Source organism: Hippichthys cyanospilos, chromosome 12 (assembly GCF_059441005.1).
Source record: "Hippichthys cyanospilos isolate Australia breed blue-spotted pipefish chromosome 12, RoL_Hcya_1.0, whole genome shotgun sequence".
Taxonomy (NCBI): domain Eukaryota; kingdom Metazoa; phylum Chordata; class Actinopteri; order Syngnathiformes; family Syngnathidae; genus Hippichthys; species Hippichthys cyanospilos.
The window spans coordinates 15,242,619-15,265,603 of record NC_142380.1 but is presented as its reverse complement, the minus strand read 5'-3'; the positions used below and the strand labels follow the sequence as shown (position 1 = coordinate 15,265,603).

General features: G+C 39.9%; 2 protein-coding genes across 2 annotated transcripts; one reads left to right on the top strand and one right to left on the bottom strand.

The window, feature by feature from the left end:
• Positions 1-1,198: 1,198 nt before the first annotated feature.
• Positions 1,199-6,065, bottom strand: tcea1 (transcription elongation factor A (SII), 1). Its single transcript, XM_088430381.1, has 10 exons — positions 5,849-6,065; positions 5,420-5,482; positions 4,562-4,667; positions 4,137-4,233; positions 3,894-4,042; positions 3,421-3,477; positions 3,185-3,339; positions 2,599-2,745; positions 2,436-2,507; positions 1,199-1,608 (listed from the first exon to the last, which is right to left on the bottom strand). The coding sequence occupies exons 1-10, from the start codon at positions 5,921-5,923 to the stop codon at positions 1,600-1,602; spliced, it is 930 nt and encodes a 309-aa protein (XP_088286507.1). The 5' UTR covers positions 5,924-6,065; the 3' UTR covers positions 1,199-1,599.
• A 2,716-nt stretch (positions 6,066-8,781) lies between these two features.
• Positions 8,782-19,235, top strand: rp1 (RP1 axonemal microtubule associated). Its single transcript, XM_088430552.1, has 4 exons — positions 8,782-8,859; positions 11,226-11,903; positions 12,280-12,439; positions 12,927-19,235. Exons 2-4 carry the CDS (start codon positions 11,235-11,237, stop codon positions 18,950-18,952), a joined length of 6,855 nt encoding a protein of 2,284 aa, XP_088286678.1. The 5' UTR covers positions 8,782-8,859; positions 11,226-11,234; the 3' UTR covers positions 18,953-19,235.
• Positions 19,236-22,985: the final 3,750 nt, after the last annotated feature.

The following is a 22,985-nucleotide window of genomic DNA, read 5'->3' as shown; positions in this document are numbered from 1 at the left end:
ATTTTGGTGCTCCTGCAGAGCTTCTTGATGAGCACATCCTATGAATCAGGTGCAGTGGAGGAGGGTTACACTGAAAAAATGCTGGATAGGTGCCCTCGAGGACCGGAGTTGGTGACCCCTGGTCCAGAGCATCATAAACCACATGAGGTTCAACACTGTTAAAAACCTCGGTGGGCGTGGCAAGAATTGGAAGATGTCACTCAAACTTGCCTGGAAAGTATGCTAAGAGGTTAACATTAACCTTCAGACACCAACTAAGGCTCTAACAGTAACAATTGAGCAGGCAGGGACGATTGTCTCAAGGTCTAGTATTGAGTGGCCTAGGAAGATAACCCTGCTCAAGAAAAAACATGGTGAGGCTTGCCTGCCTTTTGCCAGAGGTCACCTCCAGCATGACTCCATATTTTGGTCAAGCATCCTGTGGTCTGGTGAGGCAAAGTCAGTTATTTGGGCATAGGAATGCTTAGTAAGTCTGGAGAAATAAAATAGATGCTTAGGAGTAAAAAAACACCATCCCTACTATCCAGGATGGTAGTGAAAACATAGTTTTATGGGAACGCTTTTACCCCAGTGGCACAGGTAACCTTGTCAAGGTTGAGGAAATTATAAAGGAAGAAGGATTACGTCGGAATCTTTCACGAAAACCTGAAGGAGTCTGCTGAGAAACTCCAGCTCAGCCACAACTGGATGGTCCAGGACAATTATCTGAAACAAACTGCCAAGGTAGGGAAGAAACGGACAATGATGTGATGTCTTAAGATGGTCAAATCAGAGTCCTGACCTGACCCCGACCTAAAAACTTGCGGTAAAACTTGACGATGAGAAAGGTGGCTCGGAAAGCCACCAACTTGACCCGTCTTGAGGCGTTGCCTGTGAACAATGAGCACATTTTCTACAGGAGGAATGCAGAATGCTGGTTGACATACAGGAACGGGCCTGGGGGTAATTTGAACAAACTAAAGCTATGCTAGTTATTATTAATTAAGACATTGGACTAGGTTAGGAATACTTTTGAACATAGCATTTTTTGGTTTTCCATCAATAAAATACCTATTAGACTTTGCTTTTCTTCGATTGTGTGTTATTTTGATTATTTTACTTGTTTGTCACATATAACTCACGAAGAAACTCACATAAATGAAAAGGTTTTGTCACAAAAATGAAAAAACAAAAACAAAAGACATTTCTAGAGTGTGAATAATTTTGAGGACAAGTTTATATAAAAAATTGCAGATAAAAGAATGAGTCAAGCATGATTGCATACATCTAATAAGTGGGGAAACAACTATTAACAATAGTAAAAGATTGCATTTGACGGTGGTGGGGCAGAGGGAGGGGCTTACAATTAGCTTGTACTATGAACAGGAAATTTTAGTCCAATTCAAAGCAAAGAGGCATCCTTTACACAGCATCTGGTGTCCAATGTACACTTTTCATAATAAAAGAATAAAAAAATAAAATAAGAAAAAAAACAAAAAACAAAAACAAAACAAAAAAACGAAAAACAAAAGAAAAAGCTCCAATCCAAGGCCCATTAACCAGGATATGGTCCAGGAATTTTGCTACTCATCCAAGTGCCAAAGGAAGATGCATGCCCACTCAACAGAACTAGAACAAACACAGAAAAACCCATATTCAATGCATTTGAAAATTTCCATCTAAAAAAAAACAAACTTAATTTCTGTTGGAAAATAAATGTTGGCATTATAGGAAAAGATTCATTATCATTGTAAAATAAACAACAAAAGACATTTTCTTTCGGTTTTTTTTTTCCTTTTAAAATAAGCATGCGAGCATTTACACGACATTCCTTATCATGTGGGGTGGGGTGTGTTATGAGTGAATTTTGCCTTCTGAGGCTGAGGTAGACAACAGTCACCTACCATGGGGCCTTTTGAGCATCCCCCCCCATTTTCCCTTCTTTCCATTCAACCTTCTTATCGTGAGCAAAAGTCAGGTCATCTTGAAATTGTTGTGAAAAATAACACTAAACAGTTATCCTGTGGTGTGGGGTGTGTTAAAAGCCATCCTCCTGATTTGGTCGGAGGCATAACGCACTAAACGTCCAATATTAGCAATGACCAAATTGGACCATAGTGATCGTGAGAGTGCCAAGGAGTTTTTCTTTTTTCCTGTAAAAAATAGAGAAAGAACTTCTCAAGTTCTTCTGCTACTACTACCTATTTTGCATTTTCCTCAGAGCAAAAAAAAAAAAAAATAATTAAAATAAAGCATTTTCTCCACCACCTCTTAGGCCCTCAAAATCAAAGTGCAAATATTAACTTAAAAAAAAAGGCTGGGGGAAAAAAAAACTATCCCTGATTTTATTTCAGTCCTAAAATTTGTGTTGTCTTTTTCTACAATGCCAAGACTTCAATAATGTTTTTGAAGAGAAAGTGGAATTTATACACTTCTAAATAAATAAAGCAGCAAACCTTCCATCTATTCCCGCATTGATTGCAGAAGACAAATGTGGTCATGGGCTCATCAGCACTGCGAGTTTGGACCTGCGCAAAAGGGGGCAGTCAAATTGTGATCCAACAACCATTTCAGAACTCCAAAAGTGGAATGAAACGCAGCACGCTGATGCTCAAGTACCTGTGTGTAGGTGCAGCTTTTGCCCTTGCACTTGCCACAGGTGAAGAGATCCGTTTGCGTGCCCCCCGTAGTGGCCATCTGGTGGTCTCTGACTGCCTCTTTGGTCAAGTTCTTCCTCATCTCTTTCAGCTCGTCACTAGCCATTTCCTGCACGCAGGAGGAAGAATGACACAGATGACTCTACTCAGCCTGTCCTTTCCTAAGTGATCTAAAAATGTACATCATGGATTGATTACTTTATTGAACACAATGCAAAATTGAAGAACAAAATGGAAAGAAAAGGAAGCAGAAAAAAAGGATGATTGATCATAATATATAACATTGAAACACGCACATTACTTTGGTCAAACTGAAATATATATATTTTCAAAAATGGCAGTACAATTAAAATAAAGTAAAAAACTTTCTCAAAGATGTATAAATTGTGGAAATAAATTAGGCAGATTAAGAAAACAATTAATATGCAGGAGTTTACTGTACATCAACATGCAAAACCAAAAAATACAATATTCTCTGCATGAATGAACATCCTCCAGGCCACAATATGGGAAGCAGCTTGGAGTGTCTTTTTGGTCAGTGAACACACCTCTGCGGTCATCTTGGCCATGCGCTCAGGGGTGACACTCCCGCATAGCACAGTCCTCCTCAAGTTGGGATTCTTCATGTCCTTAAGGTTGGAGATTCGGCTGCGCACGCGGTTCTTGTACTTCATGTCTGTGTTCTTGAACTCTTGGAATATGCGTGGAGGTTGGCGGTCAAGGCAACAAAGCAAAAATGTTTCAAAAAACTAACAGTGAACCATGCTTTCACCAAGAAGGATATATTCCTCAATCTGCGCTCCTAGTTCATCGCAGTCAGCACCGATGGCGATGTAGTCGTCTGCAAGGGAAGGGAGAATCTAACATGTCAATGAGATGAAAGGGGAAGCTCAAACTAATTTATACTGCAACTACTACTAATATTGTTACCACTGTGAATATTACTGTGACCACCATCTCGACCATTGCTGCCACTACTAACACAGGTATTTGCAAGCTATTTGAGCATTTATTCAATATCCTACTAGTGCACTCTATTGTTCTTATCAATAATTGGGAACTAAACACCCAGCTATAATACATCAGAATTAAAATTTTAAAAGGAGTCCTATTCCAATAAACACCTATGGCTACTAACACTGCTTCTGCTACTATCACATTAAGACGACCACCACCACCCCTATTACTACGACTTACACTCCAACTATATCAACCACTTTACAAGACCACTAGCAATGATAATATTAGTAATTTTACCGCCGGCCTGAAGAGCGTTGGACAGCATCTCTCTGCACTTGATCCGTATGGAGTCGGCAGTGCCGGGAGCCCGAGGGAAGGTACTGATTAGCGAGTTGGATGAGATGTCGGCGTGCTCGCTCTTGCTACTGGAGTTACTGCTAGAGCTGCTGACGGGAAGCAACATGACAACCTCAATACTCGAACACCAGATAAGGAAAACTCAAGGTAACAAGTATCGAGAGACAAATGGCAGTTCGTTACCTTTCTTCTTTTGCCTCTGGACTTTCCTGCGAGGGAGATACAGGGGCCGTGTCTTTCCTCTTGTCATCTGAGGATTTGTCTCCACTCGTGGGCTCATCTGCAAAGGTGGAAAATTTACATTAAAAAATCATCACAACTTCCTGCTGGCTTGATAATGACCAGTTGGAAGGACAAATAATTCCAGTAGAGATACAAGCATCACTTGAGGCTGAATTCAAGGTAGTAAACCTCTCAAGATTATGCAAGAAAGGTCTGGATTGCTATTGGTAATGGGGGAAAGTAACATCTTCAACACATATGCAAGATTTTTTTTTTTTTTCCAAAACTGTTTATTATTATTTTATTTAAAATCCCGCCCCCTCCCCCAATGCAGTTCAATGGACATTAATTATATGCAGATTTTAGCTGTTCTGTTTTTTCCTTACCCAAAAGCTTCTTCCATGATTTGATCAAAGATTTGGCTAGTGACGTCACCTCCTCATCTGTGCTCTGTTTACGGATGGCATTGACAGACATCCCAATTCTGGTCGACTGCAGTGCAAAAAAAACACGCAAAGGTTGGTTGAATATATATATATATATATATATATATATATATATATATATATATATATATATATATATATATATATACACACACACAGACACACATATTCCTTGTAAAGTGGCACCTTCATGATGTCATTTGGCTCGCTAATTGCTGCTAAATTATAAAAGCTGAGTACTAAATGAACAAAATCTAAAAATTTGTTTATGTGCCATGATGTAATGCCGCAATCAATTTAATTCTGCAGCTCCTTCTGCTGTGCTTGCCTTAGATGCTACAAAGCAGTATAATTCAGTAACGCAGAAACAAATGGACAGCACTTTTACAACAATAATTTTGTTAGTGATACAGTAAAATGCTTTTGCATTATGCCATTGTAGATTACTCATTACAAAATTAATGTGTCTGTGAGTAATATTACATCATCTACTAACATGTATTTGTGTTCAGGTATTTATTGCCATGTCAATGACGTTCACTAGGTTAGCATAAAACTGGGAAACACCCCAAGTGGAAATCTTTAGTTAAATGTAAACATTGACATTAAAGTTTCACTAAGAGTGGCATAGAACACTTTAAAGTCTCCTTTTTGGAAAATCCATCACTATTTACCAAACTTCTGAGTTCGTTATGTCGGGTCACTTGTATATCAAGGCTTCAAAATATTGAACTGCTGTGTGTGTGTGTGTGTGTGTGTGTGTGTGTGTGTGAGTGTGTGTGTGTTTTTTCTGAGTACCTGAAGTAGTTCCAGGGTCATCGGGACGCTACGTAGCTCCTTGAGCAGGTCCAAAGCACCGGACTGTGGAGAAAAACTTCCGTTATATGCAAAACATGTCTGAACAACAAATTTAGATATGTCACGCCGCTCCATTTTGTTAAGCCCGTTGTGGGCTTCTGTGAACGTTTGAACGCCGCTGTTATTGCTAGCGGCTAACAGCTAGCTCCAAGCTAAGCGTTAAAGCACAACAGGTTCGTTAGCTTTCATCAAGGCGTCTTTATAGTCACATTTGCCCCCTAAATGTCGATGCAGCAAAAAGAAAGTCACAACGTGGAAAAATTTTGATGAGAGAGAACCACTATTTTCTTATTAGCTAACCGTTTAAATCAATGGCCGTTTAGCCTGCCTGTCTGGCATTCATTCACAACACATTGCGCCGCCGCTCACCCCGTTTTTCTTCTGCGCCATTTTGTCCATTTTCTTGGCGATTCTAATGATCTCCTCTTCCTCCCGCTTGCCCATGGCGACCGATGAGCGAGTCACGGAGAATGGGGGAGAAAAGAAAAAGAGGCGAAAGGCTGTGCCGGATGGAGAGCACGCCACTCCGATGAAGGCAGTGGCGCTCAAGAAGCGAGGCAGCAGATCCCGGAGCCGCAGCTGTATAGCAGACCTGACTAATCGAAGCTCAATGGACACAGGGAGAAATAATCGAGACGGATAAACAAACCAACGATTCCAATTCAGAACGACCTGTTTCATAATTTTCGTTTTTAATTGATAAAAAAAACAAGGCTGCACAGGTATGAACACAATTTTTGATAATAGTTCAGTTTGAATATGGACAATATGTACACAAGATGGACATACGCCCATTACTTTCAGTTGGTCAGAGATAAAGACAAGAAGAATATAACATTGAGGTGCACTATGTGCACGACACCTTAAGAGTGGTCCATTTTGTGAAATAGCACAAGCAGTAGTAGTAGTAACGTGAAGTTACCCAAAAGAAAACACACGGAGGATTGAGAGTGGGGATAAAACAAAAATGGCAAAATGATCATTCTCTCACTCATGGACGCCACGTTGACCTCAAGAGGTTAGGAGAATTGTGGTGGAGTATGTCCTACGTAGAAGATACATATGCTGCCACTTCCCACAATGGATTCACCAGCATTTCGAAACCTTGTCAGCGAGATCCTTGTCGCAACTAGCAATAATGACAAGGTAAGCTAACACTAATTTTCACTGTACATTTGTTTTTAAAAATGGTCTAAAAATAGTTTTGGTCAATTTTTATCAAGAAGAAGAAAAAGAATACAAAAACTCACGTTAAACAGTACGTTAAACACAATAACGATTATGTAGGCTAGCTGCTAAAGTTAGCCCCACCCAAATCATCTATTTTTGAAACGTCTGTCCCTGAAGCCGACTGAACTTGAATTTGAATATTAACATTGAAGTTGTGAAATGCATTAACTGTTTCTGCCTAAAGCATAAACAATGCACCACTTTGCTGTGAATCTGAGTTACAAAGAAATTCTAATACAAAAAAAATTAGTATCTTGCTTTTAAAGGTTTACAATACAATACCGATTAAATGATTTGTACTGTTTTTAGTCTTAAGCCAACTTTCCACTGGATGTGTAATGAGCATAATGAGCTACATTTAGAATGGCAAATGGCAAATCCATAGTTCCAGTTAAGTTGGTGAGACTAATATAAAAGTAATGCAATAGAAGTGTAATGCCTTGCAATTCAAATACAGTAATATTGTAATGTAGCAAATTACTTTGAAATGACAGTGAAAACTGCATTTTCTCCCCTAGCCTGGGTGGGTTCTCCCCTGACACTCCAACTTCCTCCCACACTCCAAAAACATGCATGGCAGGTGTATTGGTCCTACTAAATTGTCCTTAGATGTGATCTCTGTGTCATTTCTGTGTGCCCTGCAATCAGGTGGCAACTAGTTGAGGCTTTCCCTCACCCACTGCCCAAAGAAAGCTGGGAAAGGCACCAGCAAGACATGCGACCCTTGCGAGAATAAACGGCTCTAGAAAATGAATGGATGGATTGATGGATACTCAGACTTTCTCACCCCGGGGATAGAGGGCGCCAAATCACCAGACTAAAAACATACGATCTATCCTAGATATGTTTTTGCATTACATATAATGAACAACAAACATATCTTAACCCCCCCCCAAAAAAAAGACTTATTTTGGGGCTATTTTGCAGATTACTTCCTTTAGTAAATTTTTCATATTTGTAAACTAAAATATAGTATAATAAATTATATTTACGATAGTCGTCCTCACCACCACAGGCTCTAAATCTCGGTATGTTCTTTATCTTTCAAACTGTTTCCCTCACTTATATTTAAAGCTTTGTTGTAATATTTATAGATATTTTATTTTACTTCTGTGTTATTTGGTATATTTGAAAATCAGCTAAATCATGAAATGTCCACATAATCTCAAATAAGGAGGGTTTAGATGAATCTCTATTATGACAGCAAATTTGAAGGGGAAGTCAGGTGAAAAATTTACTCAGGTAATGATCATTCATGGTTCAGCTTGCAAACCACACCTGATCGAACTCGGAAGGAAAATCACATTCATGAGATGAGCTTCAGCTCACCTCAAGACCAATTAGGACAAGAACTATTAAAAAACAAATGATTGAATGTTATTGCACATTCTATTATCCTCAAGGGCTTTTAAAACTGAAATGGCCCTCGACTGGTAAAAATGTTGATTTGGGCAATAAAAAATACCTTTTGACTACTTACACTATACAAACAATGTTTGTTATTCGTTGTTTTTCCCCCTTGGTATACGTTTAGTATGAAAGAAATGTTTATCCATTGCTTATGATAAATATTAGTGACCAATTCATCACCTGCATTTAGCTCTAGCTTTATTCTGACTCATGCTAGTGCGCAGACTCTTCCAGCTAATCCTTATTAGGCCCAAGAAATCCCCAATCTAATTATGCAACCTACTTGTCAATGGTACAGTAACTGCTCACATAGACTGCTGTTTCCTGTGCAAGAGAACAGATTCCTTACTAATTCTGTTTGAGATAAGAATAAAGTGCACAATTTCAATTGCCCATATTAATGTTACTATATCTTGTTGTGACTAATAAGACCAGAGATGTGTTTTCTTAATTTTTATCAGGCTACATAATTGACTACAGACGTCAGCTCCACTCTTGCCAAAGCATTTACATGTGCCAGATGTATAAATATATAGATTTTTTTACATTATTCAATTTTCTGGTGTTGTCGTATGCTGAAATGCTGAGCAAAGATTAGGCAAATTGGCCGCAGTGCTGCCAGTCCTAAAATAGCTGCCGCACACACATACATGCACACATTCAGCTGAGAGGCTTTGTCTTTAGCTTGGACAAGGACTGATAAAGACTTTTTTTAAATTGGCGATAATGTGAGAAATAAGGTAAGATTTTCAGATTTCCTGTTTGACTTGAAGGCCTTTTTAGTATTAGTTGAGATTCATATGGTTGTGTTTTATTTCTTTTGAAGCTTGTTCTATTTGTAGCAGAGGGGGTTATCATTTAATTATTTAACCAAGTTTATATATATATATATATATATATATATATATATATATATATATATATATATATATATATATATATATATATATATATATATATATATATATATATATATATATATATATATATATATATATATATATATATATATATATATATATAATGAATCTCAACTAATACTAAAAAGTATTAAGTACTAAATATATACAGTATATATATTGATGAAAGTTACAGGTGCTAAAGGTGGCTAGTACTGCCTTACAGCCAAAAGATTCTCATTTTAAATCTCGGCTGAGTTTTCTGATCATACTCCAGTATCTTCTCATTATTCGAAAACATGTTTATTATTTTAAGTTAATTGAATACTCTTCATTTCTCATAGTTGTGACCGCAATGGTTGTTTGTCCACATGTACACCTGCAGTCTCCCATCTGCAAGTCAAACGAGATAGGATCCATCTCACCTGTGTCCCCAAAACACTATGCAACAGTACTTTTCAGACTCTTTAAATCAAGCACTACCTCAAAAAAATACTTAGCACTTCTTTGATAACCAATACTAAAATGTAGTAGTGTAATGAGTAGGTTTTATTCCTAAAAAGTTCATTTTTTTATTATGAGCCATTATGACATTATACAGTTTCCACAATATATCATTCTACTGAAAGATAGAAAACCTACTTAAATAATGACTGAATTGACGATTATTGAACAAAAAAGTACCCTAATATGGTAGGTACACCAAAAATGTTTGACAATAAACAGTTATAACACAATATGGTATTAAATGTAACCATTAAATGCAAAAGTATTGTATTTAAAAGTTAAATACAGCCACCATGTGACCTTGGATTACAAACAAAAGCAATAACAGTAATTATTTCGCTATAACATATTGGAGACTTGGTTTGAACATTTAATTCAGTGATTCTCTGCATAGCACTAAAGTAGGGGTGTCTATTGCCTCGATCGCTTTTGACCAGTGACCTTCCTATTGTTGGTCACCTGCATGACATCACACTACATGAAACATAATATATAAGTACGCAACTGAAAAAAGGACTTCAATCAGGAAAAAAGGAAAACTGTCGTTTACTTTGAATGTTGCTCATGCTGGGAGGTAAATATGATCAATTTGTAGACAGTTGTCACGACTGGCTTCTAAGAGAAACTTCAAAATAAAAGTGTTTCAAACATTACTTGATATTCCACACATTATTTTAATTAGTTGGATAACTCTGAACATGTGAGTGATACAGCACAGATGTATATTTTCATTCAAGGTGTTTACCAAACCATAATATCACAAAACATTTTTTGGTCATAGGGGAGGCAAAAGTGGGGGTTAATCTAATGTATTTTGAAGTATTTGCATCACTGGTTATTGGTATATCAACAATAGTACTAAGCTATCATGGTAGATAGTGGGAGGTGGGCTGCTGGAAAAGTAGATCGGGGCAAAAAAGTTTGGGCACCCCTACACAAGAGCGAGGTCTTTTATCATGAGTGGTACTAGTATTGACTTTAAGAATGATTGATGTAAAAAATGGATGAAATTTTTTTTGGTTTGTTTTTTTGGTTTTACCAATTGACACAACATAATTTGGTTACAGTTGTTTGGTCCAGCTAAAACAAAAGCAATATCTATCGTGTAAAAAAAAAAAAAAAAAGTTTATACACCATTTAACGTAAAGTTGATATCAGTGTCTCCAACTGTACAATTTTTATGTTTTTGTACATAAAGTATTCTACCACAATCGGAGGTTGGAGCAAGAGCATGCAGATGCATGCAAGAGTGATGAGGACCTTGTTTATTGCCCCCATGTAAACAAGGCAGGTGAGGGACAGTAGCAGGCATAGGAGACAAATAACAGCAAAGTCCACGGTTCAGGCAATTCTTACTGGGGTAGTACAGAGAACACGAGAAGGCTTGACATGGCAAAGACAATCTGACGTAGACTGGCAGGAAGAAGTGGTGTATAAATGCTGGGCAGGTAAGTGATTGCACCTGCTGGAGTTTGGACTAATTGAACGGAATGTGCCCAAACTGGTTGGTGAGGGAAAATGAGCTGGCTGGACCGGCAGGCTGTGACAATATTATATGCAGAAGCATTACTCAAAATCTATTCAATCGCTAATTGAATTAAAATTGAATGTAATAGTAATTACTTCTTATGTTTTATACACTTAATATGAAAGAATTAAAAATGACAAAAACAGGGCCTCATTTTGTGTCTTCTCCATAGCCACTCAGTATGAGCAACACATCCACCCAGGAGAAGGCCATCCAGGCAGGTTCTCCGGCCAGCGGGCCCACACAGCCCTCCAGGTCAATACAGCCAATGATCGACCCCTCAGTGCCAAAGCGTTTGTGCTTCTACAAAAGTGGTGATTATACATTTGCCGGGCACCGCCTGGTCATCAGCGCCCGCACATTCAAGACATTTGATGCTCTCCTGGACACGCTTTCCAAAAAAGTGCCTCTGCCCTTTGGCGTTCGGACTATCACTACACCTCGAGGGACCCACCAGGTGAAGGGATTGGACGATTTACACGATGGAGGATCGTACCTGTGCTCTGACCAGAAGCGAGTCAAACCACTCAACTTGGATGAGGTAAACCGGCGGCAGGTGCCCTGGAACACGCCCAGGGCATTCAGCGCAGGCCGGAGAAGGCGCCAAGGACTTCGGTTTGGCTCTTTTGGGAGGGTGGACGATAACAGCGGCAGACCAGCAAAGGTTCCAGAGCGAGTGGCGGTCAGGACACCAAGAAGGCTGGTGGTCATCAAGAACAAGGATCCCGAAGTGAGACGAACAATTGTGCTGCAAAAAAGGACGGCACCCACCTTTGACGCATTGCTGGACTACCTCTCGCAGATTCTACAGTTTCCAGTGCTCAAACTTTACTCTATCGATGGAAGAAGAGTGAGTACTAGACTAATTTAGATGTTGATGCTTGAATCCTAGGGCTTGCATTTTGACAACGCTCTCAGAAGTTCGGCTAAAGGAGCTAATCACAAGCAGTTATCTTTGGCCTGTGCATCCCAAAAAATGGATCCCCTTAACTGCCCCAAACAGTGCGTTCACCAGATAAGCAAACCGGTAAATTTCCTGGTCACCAGGTTCACCAAACAATCGATCACAAGCTTTGTCTGTTCAAAAATGATTCTGGCAGGGCACCATATGAAGAGAGCGGACTCACTAAGTGATGTGATTATAGTCACTATTCTGTTGCTGACTTGTTCATCACAAGAGAGGCTGTTGGTTCTGATGACTTAAATTATCTTGCTTTTTGTTGCAGATCAGTGGCTTGGCTGCTCTAATCTTGTGCTCTGGATTCCTAGTAGCTGCAGGCAATGAACCTTTTAGGCTCAGTAGCCAGAGTTTCCAAAGGACAGGCCAGTCGGTCCAGGCAGTGTTCATGGAAACAGGGCAATTGTCCATGCTGCAGCATCAAGCTTGTAAGTGTTCAGTTGTTAAAGTTTGTCTTAAAAAAATAAAAATAAAAAACCTCCAATTGGTTCAACAAAAGTGAAACATAGAAGAGATAACTGTTGTCACAGTTGTACTTAAAGCCAAGCCTCACTGTATGTCGTGTTGGTTAAAGTCACATGCTACTCTCATTCTCAGATAATCACTGCCATTAGCTGCAAGCTTCAAATGAAGACATACACGAGAAAGAACTCCTTTTATGTATCTTGTTCCCAATTATGTAAAATAGTTCATTGGTGTCCAAATAATAGGACCACAACACGACCCTTAAGTTTTACACATCTCTGTATTTTGTTTTGCTAAAAACAGTCTTTTTTTGGGGGGTGTATCATTTTCAAAACAGGCAGCTAAGAAAAGACTTGGAGTCCTAGTAGTCATTTGCCTTAAAATGTCATGTAACATACTATAATGACCACCTGAGTAATTATGATTTTTCCCATCTTTCACTCCCAAAAGACAACCACAAAACAGTATCCAGTGGAAGATGCTCCAGGAATTTTTCTTTGTCATCTGAGCAGTATATCGTCAATCAGATAAATAAGTCTCGGAAGGGAAGTATGAACGATCCCACTAGGTCACCAGAAGCCAACTCAACATGTTTGGAGACATGTGCATCTGCTGCAGCGGCTCACCAGTGCCATGACTGCATCTTACCTCAGGACGACGACGTTGAAAAATCCTTTCGAGTAAACCAAGACGGCAGCATGACCGTGGAGATGAAAGTACGTCTTACCATTAAAGAGGAGGAGATGGTCCACTGGACTACAACAGTCAGTCGCTCCAGCCTTAGGAGAAGGACAGTTTGTGCCTCAGTTACCAAGTCAGGAAAGTGCTCACCTGACTCAAACATGTATGTTGCCAAAGGACCCTCCGACATATGTGACGATGAGGCAAAACAGCAAAACCAACCCCCAGTATCTGGAGGGGAGTTTGGCTTTCATAACGTGCGGGAAGCGAAACAAAAGTTCAAACGTGTGCCAACTCCAGGCCCGCAGCGTGTAAAAAAGATGGCGTCTTTTGAGAGTATACAAATGTTGACAGAATCCGGGGTCCAAGGGAGCACCATGGGCCATTATTCATATTTGGAGAGGAAAACTGAAGAAGACACAATGGAGGGATACTGTAGCGTCAGACACAGTAGCAGTAGTCAACCAGTTACAAAGCCTCAAAAAACTATTCTGAAAGCTAACAACACCTCCCTCATGAAATCCTCAGGAGTAGCCGAGGTCCTCAAGATAGAACATGATGGGATGGAGGTTAAAGAGAGTGTGATGCGTATTTATGAAAGTCATGGCTGCTACAATTACCATGAAAATGAGGGTGACGCTATGGATGACACAATTTTGCACCTCTCCTCCCCAGTGCCACAAAGCCACCGGTTCACAGCTTCAGGGCCTTGTACAAGCAGCGATGATATTGACTTTAGTTTGCAGCAGCCTACTGCTAACTCACTCCAAAGACAGACAGAGGAGATGCTGTCATTGTCATCCGAGCCAATGTCCCTAACACTACAGGTGGCAAACAACTCATTTTTAATGTCTGAGTGTGAAGCCAAAATTGACAAAAAATCCCCTACTACAGTTCAGAAAAATACAGAGACAAAAAAAAGCTCCCTATCAAAGTTGATGAATAAAAAGCACAAACAGTTATCAACGGACAAGCTCAACAGCAACGATTATGCTAGAAAAAAGAGCTCCACTTCAAAAGAAAGTAATAAAATTGGTCCAAACCCAAAGGTTATTGAAAAAATACACACAGCTGCTTCAGGTAGACGTGGAAGGGAATCAGAATCATTAGTTAGAACCTCAACAAAAGAAAAAAACATGAATAAAACAGCCGCTAAGTATAACGGCCACAATGTAGATACCCCAATTGTCAGGCCTCCCATGAAGAAAAATGTGTCGGATCTTTTTAAGCTTCAAAAATCCTCAAGAAAAAGGACAAGCAGCAAATCCAAACCCTTGACTGACAACAGGCTATTATCCTCCGAGTTGGAACAGCAAAATATTTCAAAGATTTCTCTCAACCGATCCCCCTCTGAAATCCACCAGTATGTTGAGAACTGGTTGGAGGAGGTTGTTCCTCATCCAGTGGTGTACATGGTAACCTCAGACGGACCAGAACCTCCAACAAAGGTTTTATTTCAAATTGGTGGTGATTCGGAAACTGAAGAAAAGAAGGAATCCCATACTGATATGGAAGATTACTGTCAGACCCCTTCATGTTTCTCTGCCCCTCTTTGGTCCAAAGAACAGAAATCAACAGATGGTTCAATGCCAATGGTTGAACCTGTTCACGAGCAGATCTGTGAATGGTCAAAAAATTCTTCAGAGTCAAACATTGAAGCACCTACATCTCAAATCAACATTTTAAGCACCAAAGAAAAGCTGAAACCAGTCTTGCAAGAAATTTGTTCATCCTTGACGTCGATGCGAATGATTTCGGACCAATCAGGCAGTATTGATTTTTCATCTCAGGTGGCTTCGGTGTTTGGCTCCTCCTGCAAAGCCTTACTGTCATTCTTGTCCGTGACAGCTATTAGAGATTGTCTAATAGGTGAAAGCAGTGATTTAGAAAATACCTCAGAAGCCATGCTCCTCTTGAAGTTCCTCCAGAACATTTCTGCCATCGAGGACCAGGATGAGCAACAAGCGATTCTGAATGATTTGCACAGTGCCGCTTCTCCCCAGTTCACAAAGAGCTGGATGGATTTCCAAACTTGGAGGGAAAAGCTGGAGACAGAATCGCTTATTCCCAAATTTCAAGACACTCAAGATATAGTATGGGTCCAGAGTATAATTGTCGACCAACTAATGAAGGAGTTAAATATACCATGCGATCTCAGGATGGAGGTTTCCTCAGCACTTCAACAGGCTCTGGAATCAGAGGGCACTCTTGTAGAGTTTAAAAGAAACTTCTCAGAATCAGCTGATGGAGAGCATATTGTGCAGGACATTGACGTCAAACAATGCAATAATCAACTTTTTATTCATGGAAAAAAAAACAATAATGGTGATGGCTCATTACGGGCCAGAGAGATGGAAGAAGAACCAGCTAAGGAAACAGGCTGTGACAATAAAGAACCAAAAGTAGCATTGGTAGATACAGAAAAGCTGCAAGTTGATCAAGGAAATATAAAGCGTGAAGAGGATTACATGGAACAGTCAACAGAAGCAATGGGTGAAGAAGGGATAACCCAGAAAAGAAGTAATAAGGACAACGAGGAGGAAGCGGTGTTTAAAGAGGTTGGACAAGAAGAGGAACCTAACGAGGAGGAAGAAGAGGCAATCGAGTCTGTTGAGAAGGCTGAAGAAGTAGACAAAAAAGAGGAGGAGAATAATATAGAAGATGAAATGGGCAACAAAGATGATATTGTCAAAATCCTGGAAGTGGACCAAACAGAGTTCTTAAGTGATGACAAAAACAAGAGGGGTATAGAAGTAGAATCAGTGGACCAAGAGCAGATGATTTGCAAGATAAAAAATGAAGTAGAAAAAGCAGACAACTTAGGATGTTACCAGGAACCAAATTCAGGGATAGAAGGTGCAGCAAATGAACCTGCTGAGAGCATTCAAGTGGACAACGGGAAGGAGGATGATGAAGGTGATGTTGACGAAAACATGGAAACAAAAGGAACAGAGGTCTTAAATGAGAGGAACAACGGAAAGGGGAATGTATACTTTCCGGAACCTATTATGGATGAGAAAAAAGAAGAATGTGTGCTGATGAAACAGACTGAGAATTTGACAGGTAGTCAACAAATTTGTCCGGGTAAAGAATCTATAGATAAAATGATTGTCCAAAAACTGGCTGTATTAGAAAGCAAAGACAACATAGGATGTTCCCTTGAACCAAACGTGGAGGTAGAAGAAACAGCAAGTGTCCCTGATGGAAAAAAGATGGATGATATCACTGAGGAAAACATGGAAGAGAAAGAAACAGTGGTCTTAAATGAGGACAACACGAAAAAGAGTAATCATGATGTAGACATACCTGAACTTACTACTGATGGGGAACAAGTAGATCTAAATGAACTGACAGAGGTGCTGAAAATCGATAAGGAAGACAGTAAAGAAACAACACCAGAAGAGAAAACTGTAGACAAAAATGAAAAGTCAAGTCAAAAACCAAGTGATGCAGACTGTGAAGCAGACTTAGAGCATTCAAAAGAACCAAATCCAGATGTAGGGGGTAACACAATTCTCCCTGATAACGTAAGTGAATTGTTGGACAGAAAAAAACAAGATTATTTGGATGGTGAAGGAAGGAAAAATTATGACAAAAATAGCATTGACGAGAACATGGAAGAGAAGGGAACAGAAGACAATAACGAGAAGGGTAATGATGATGAAGACATACCTGAACCTATCACGGAGAAGAAAAGAGAACATCAAATAGAATGGCAGGATAAGCAAGAGGAAGGAGAGAATGACACCCGAGAAACTAGTCCAGAAAAACAATGTGTAAACTATGTGAAGATGTTTAGTCAGACACAAGCTGGTGTAGAGGGCGAGGATGACTTGAGATGTTCCAAAGGATCAAATACAGAGCTAAATGGTACAGCACAGCCTTATGATGAAAGAATTGAAGACTTTGAAGAAGTAGGTAAAAAGGGATATGATACTGTCTATGAAAAGGACAGAGATAAAATTGAGGAAAATAAGCAAACAGAAGAAACAGATATCTTCAATGAAGTTAAAAATATGGAAAGCATTGTTACCATACCTAATGCAGAACATGAACAAGCAGATCTAATAGAACAGGCAGAGAAGCTGGAGGAGGAAGATGGTAACAGTTGTTCAAAAGATGAATCTGGAGAGGAATTGGAAAAACCAAGCAGTTCACCAAGTGATACAGAGAGTGAAGATTACTTTAGAGGTTTTCAAGAACAAAATCCAGAGTTAGAGGGTTCAGCAAGTGCCTCCAGTGAGGATGTTAAAGAAATCATCAACGAGAAAGTGGATGATATGGAATATGATCATAGGAAAAAGGAGGACATAAACGAAAATATGGAAGAAGAAGGCACAACGTTCTTAAGCGGGGAAAACAATGAAAAGGGTTATGGTGATACAGTCATACCTGAACATACAGCAGAGGATGAAGATAATGAAATGGAACCAAGAGAGAATTTGGATGAGATGGACACTTGCTCTGATGAAGAATCTGGAGAGGAAGTGGAAAAAACAAATTGGACAACATCTCAAGTAGAGAGTAAACATGATGTATTTGAGGACTTGAATCACAGATGCTACCAAGAAGCAAATCCAAAGGTAGAAGTTGCAGCCAGTGGCCTTGATGAGACCATTTGTACGGGTCCACAGAAGGAGTTTGGTAAGAAAGATCATTCAAACACAGAACATGGCATTGATTCACCACTAGAGTATTTGTCTGATGAGCGCTTTGAGGAGGACCCAGCCCCTGAAAACGAGGCGGAGATCCCGCCACAGAACCGAAGCGCCAGTCTCAGTCACCCAGCAGAAATATCACAAGAACTCCTGGACTTTGTAAACTCTGCACTGCAGTCTGCCTCGCTTATTTTTACATACGACAATCATGGCAACATTAGAATTGAGCAGGATCGTGTTCAAATCACAGAGATTAAGAAAAGCTTTGACCCAGCAAGCCAAGGAGGTTGCACGTATGGTTCGAAATGTCTCCAAAGCCCGATCACTTCAGATTTATCAGATTACAGACCAGAAAGTCTAGATAGCGGTGCAAATCAAAACCAAGATTCTGTGGCCATCACTTCAGAGAGCAACGAAGACGATCCAGAGAGAGCGCCAGAAGGTGTGCCTGAAGGACCTAAATTTGAGTGGGCTATGTCCAAAGTATCCAAAAGCCATTCAGAAAGTGGGAGTTCCTCTTCAGGTGACTCTCTTGCAAAAACCTTGAGGGACGGAGAACAGAAACCGGGGCCAAGTGACGGGGTCTTGATAGACCAAGGTCGATGGTTGCTCAAGGAAAACCACCTGATAAGAAATTCACCTCCAGTTTCTGAAGGCATGTACAGGGATTTGGATAGCACCTCCGAAGACACTGCTAACTCCAGTGAGGAATCACAAAATAAAAAAATAAGTCAGCACGCCCTCCTCGCAGCTATATCCTCCTCTGAATTGGAAGACCTGGCCAAGCCTCAACTCCCAAGGTGCAGCTACTTCACCATGCCGCATGGAAGCGACTCAGACCCCTTTCCAGATGACGCTAATGAACGAAGCTGGAGCAAAGACACGAACTGTGAGAAAGGGAAAGGCTTCAGGGTGTCACCTGCGATTGACACCTCCAAAACATGGGACAACAGAACTGGCAGCCTTTCATCTTTCGCGTCGGTAGAGTTTAAAATAGCGGACAGAAAAGTGCACCCTGAGGGAGGAGAGTCCTCTGCTCGATTGGAAGCTAGAGGAAACTCTCGTGGTATGCAGCAGTCTCAGGAATCCACAGATGCAATAAATGTCAGGTGCGGACAGTATTGTCAAATTCTTTAACTGGTAATTTTAGCAGAGCGCAGTCATATTGATTTTTAACTCATTTTTAAAATGAGCTAAGAATGGTAAGGGTCTGTTAATGTAAATGTAAATGTAAATGATTTTCTGCCAAAACAAAACATTTATTTGTCTGCTAAGTTTTTTTTAATGTACAATATTGCCTTCTCATCACTAAGTCACAATTTCGTTAACAGTGGTTTAATAGGAAATTGTGAAAGGACTTAACGCTGACATAATACTGTACAAATATGTAAATAACTCAATAAAATATTTTTTCTATTCATACAGACTAATATTCTTCATTTCGAACCAAATTATGCTACCTATATTGGAATAAATGATGAGTAACAGTAAAAGTAGAGCATCCAGAATGAATGCAACCCTCGTGAAGATAAGCAGGAAAGGAAACAGATGGATGATGGCTTTAATGACCATTGCTTGTGCCTCCAGCAACTTTGAGGACTTATGACTTTCACAAGGTTAGTAGCTGCGGAACATGTGACTTTCATGTCTTTATTCCTGATTACTATAGTACAGCACGACTCATTAAATTTACTTAATGGAAACGTGAAATCATCTACATTGAGAAAAGAACAAATATGTCAAGATCTATTTTCTATTGTGCACTCTAATTGGGCTAGTTACTAACCACTTCCTTATTGTTGCCAAAATACAAAACTAAAAGCAAAAAAGCATATTAAGCAAAAACACTTAAATAATTACTGGACAATACACAAATATTAAAATCAGATACACAAAAATGAAATATATCAAACAAATATGAAAACATTTCAGTTTTATTCGTTAATTAAAAAATAAATACACGTAAATATGTATTAGACAACAATTATAAATTTTAGAGGAAAAATATACAAGCATGAATTAGAACCCAACATGAGACAGACATAAGAAATTCTAGTCCACCATGCTCTGACACCATGCTGCCAAAATACAAAACTGCAGCATTAGACAAAAAAGTCAGTGGGAATAATTTAAGAATCATTAAGGAAACATCCCCTCAAAAATAATAAAATGTTACACAATAATTTTAGAAAATGTACACCAAAAGATGATCATTCTAGATGAAAACTATACATACATATGGTACAAGCAAAAAGCACTGGTCTACGTTTCTATGAAAGCAGTTATTTGCAATATTGTATTATTTACTGTCCATCCATCCATTTTCTAGAACCATACATCCTCACAAGGGTCGTAGATTTGCCGGTGCTGACTTGGGGCACTAGGCGGGGGACACCCTAAACTGGTTGCCAGCCAATGGCAGGGCACACAGAGACAAACAACCATGCATGCATCCAATCACATCTAAGGACAATTTAGAGTGTCCTACACACACGCACACATTTTTGGAAGGTGGGAGGAAGCCGGAGTGCTCGGAGAGATCCCACGCGGGCAAGGGAAGAACATGCAAATTCCACACAGGCCGGAGCGAGGTCGATTTGAACTCGGGCCTCTGAACTGTGAGGCGGACACGCTAACCACTGCGCCACCAAGCCGCCTTATTTACAATCTTTACACTTAAATGAAGGGCATGGTGGAGGTGTCAGCTGCAGTTGTCACTGAATAAAGGTGGATGATGCTCCCCGATGCTGTCCGACACATGCAATTGACATTTAACGTGAGCACCAATTGACCCATTTGCCGCTTTGCTAATGCTAATGTCGGAAAATCCTTCCAACTAGAGTGAGGGCGCAGAGACGGTTCACCTCCCTCATACCACCCATACGCACAAAGAGAGTGGGGGATCATTATAAAGTGACCATTTTGGATTCCTTCCAAGGCTTTGGTCTGTCACTATGGTGATTTAGAGAAAAGCTCTCATTCATCTATTGTTGTTATGGTCAAAAAAAGTGGACCAAAGAAGCTCAAAATGAATGTCCGTTTTCACTCTAACATAGGATTGGGGGGGGGCTTCACGTTTTTGTATAAAGATGGAAAGGAGGAATTCCATGCTATAATTGTCCATACATCACAAAAGTAACCGTGTGGAGCTGTACGTCTGTATGTCTCTGACTTACAGTCTTTTAAAGACATAAATTTAGATTTCCTCTTACTTTGAATTTGCTCAAGGCAGCCCTTTCTTTCTATGATTAAATAATATTGGGGTGATCACTATGACAACCGGGCACAACAAGTGGGTGCTGATTGGCCATCATGGGAGATGAAACAAAAGGCAGCTTTTCTGCTGGCCCCAAGGATTGCTGTTTTTAAGAAACAAGTCAGATGTGAAATGTCATGCAGATTTGAAAGGTCGTTTTACAGTCTTATAAGGTTGTACCAGAACCGGGTGGGACCGTGGTGTTAACGTTAATGTCCAACAATCTGTGGCTATCCGGCAAGTATTTTCAAAAGATACTGAAGTCACTAATCATCTGATTAAGGAATGATTGCCATTACATAACTATGCCTGTTTTGGGTTTCGTGTTAAAAGCTAACATGCGTACAGCTACCACTTCTGTTCATTTCGCTGGATGTTTGTGAGAAAGACGCTTGATCAAACTAGAAGGCTTTACAAGGGTCACTGATAGGAACAAGATTTGCTCTCAGTTGAGCACAGAAAACAAGCACAAATGTCATTTAGCCTGAGCTTTTGGAGAACACTGGCACAACCTGCAGTTCGTCATGTAATTTCATGCGTTATAAATTAAAGGAAGCAAACTTATATGAGCATATCAGTTTCATTATAGGTTTTGATTTAGGTTTTAAATACGTGAAAAAAAAAATGTTTTCCTTATCCATCCATTTTCTATAGCCGCTTGTCCTCACTAGGGTCACTAGATTGCCGGTGCCTATCCCAGCTCTCTTGGGGGAGTGGGTGGTGGACACCAGGTGCTGGATGCTAAAACAACCAATCACACTCAGAATCACACCTACGGGAAAATTAGAGTGTCCAATATACCTAAATGCATGTTTTTGGAATGTGGAGGAGGAATGAGGAGGAGAACAGAGTGCCCAAAGAAGAGGGCATGGCATGGGGCGAACAAGGAAACTCCACATAGGAAAGTCTGGACAAGCTGGAATTAAACCATGGACCTCTTAACTGCGAGGCAGGTGTGGTAATCTGTCTGTCACCGGGCTGCCATTATATGTTATATATAACCGACATTTGTGCATATGTGTACCAATATGTTCTCCTACTACATGCTGTGGAAATTTCCCTAACATTCGAATATTACGTTTTTGGAGTGGGGGTCGCTAATATTTTTCAGCTGATACCAATTTCATGTGTTTCCCCATTCATTAGTTATTGCAAGATTTCTTTTGAATTACAAAATAGACCCATGTGCTGCATCAGCAAAATCCATGCTTCTGGCCTCCTGGAAGGCTCCCTGGTGTGGTGTTCAGGGCATGTCCTACTGAGAGGAATCCTGGGGATGAACCAGGACGTGCTGGAGAGACTGTGTCAATCTCAGTTGGCCTAGGAACACCTCCCACCGAAGATGTGGACAAAGTGGCCGGCGAGAGGGAGGTTTTGGCTTCCCTGTTAAAGTTGACCCCAGTTAAGCAGTAGGTAATGAATGGATGGGGAAATAAATTCTGGACTGTATACACTTTATATTATACTCATACAGAATAGTAGAATAGTAAATGCATATATGCTTAATATATACCGTGTATCACCATATTGGTTCTTTCTTTTCCATGCTGAGGAAAGAATGCAAATAGGACACGGCAGGAGAGGGTTAATAAGACAGACAAAAGTCACACTCTGAGGAAAAGAAATGGTAAAAATGAGAGGGCAATCTGCAAATATAAAATAATTCCAAAGGCTGTGCATGTCAATTACAGAGTGGCCACACACCAATAGACTAAATCTCATCTACCGTATGGGTGTCTCTGGAGGCATGCCTGTGAATATGGTGTTGCATATTTCCTTTAAGCAAACAGGATTAAGGCTAGTTTCACATTGCAGCATGAAGTGACCCAATTCAGATTTTTGCCCTACACGACCTGTTTCTTCTCTTTTAATTTCAATACGAACGACATATCTAATTTTTTCAAATGCGACACA

What these genes read in the sequence shown, in the direction of transcription:
- tcea1 (XM_088430381.1), bottom strand. Translation starts at nt 5,923, where the DNA reads ATGGGCAAGCGGGAGGAAGAGGAGATCATTAGAATCGCCAAGAAAATG. An exon ending in CCAGAGGCAAAAGAAGAAAG is followed by an intron (nt 4,043 to 4,136) that starts GTAACGAACTGC and finishes GCTTCCCGTCAG; the next exon opens with CAGCTCTAGCAGTAACTCCA. An exon ending in AGGAGCGCAGATTGAGGAAT is followed by an intron (nt 3,340 to 3,420) that starts ATATCCTTCTTG and finishes GCCAACCTCCAC; the next exon opens with GCATATTCCAAGAGTTCAAG.
- rp1 (XM_088430552.1), top strand. Translation starts at nt 11,235, where the DNA reads ATGAGCAACACATCCACCCAGGAGAAGGCCATCCAGGCAGGTTCTCCG. An exon ending in ACTCTATCGATGGAAGAAGA is followed by an intron (nt 11,904 to 12,279) that starts GTGAGTACTAGA and finishes TTTTTGTTGCAG; the next exon opens with ATCAGTGGCTTGGCTGCTCT. An exon ending in CATGCTGCAGCATCAAGCTT is followed by an intron (nt 12,440 to 12,926) that starts GTAAGTGTTCAG and finishes CACTCCCAAAAG; the next exon opens with ACAACCACAAAACAGTATCC.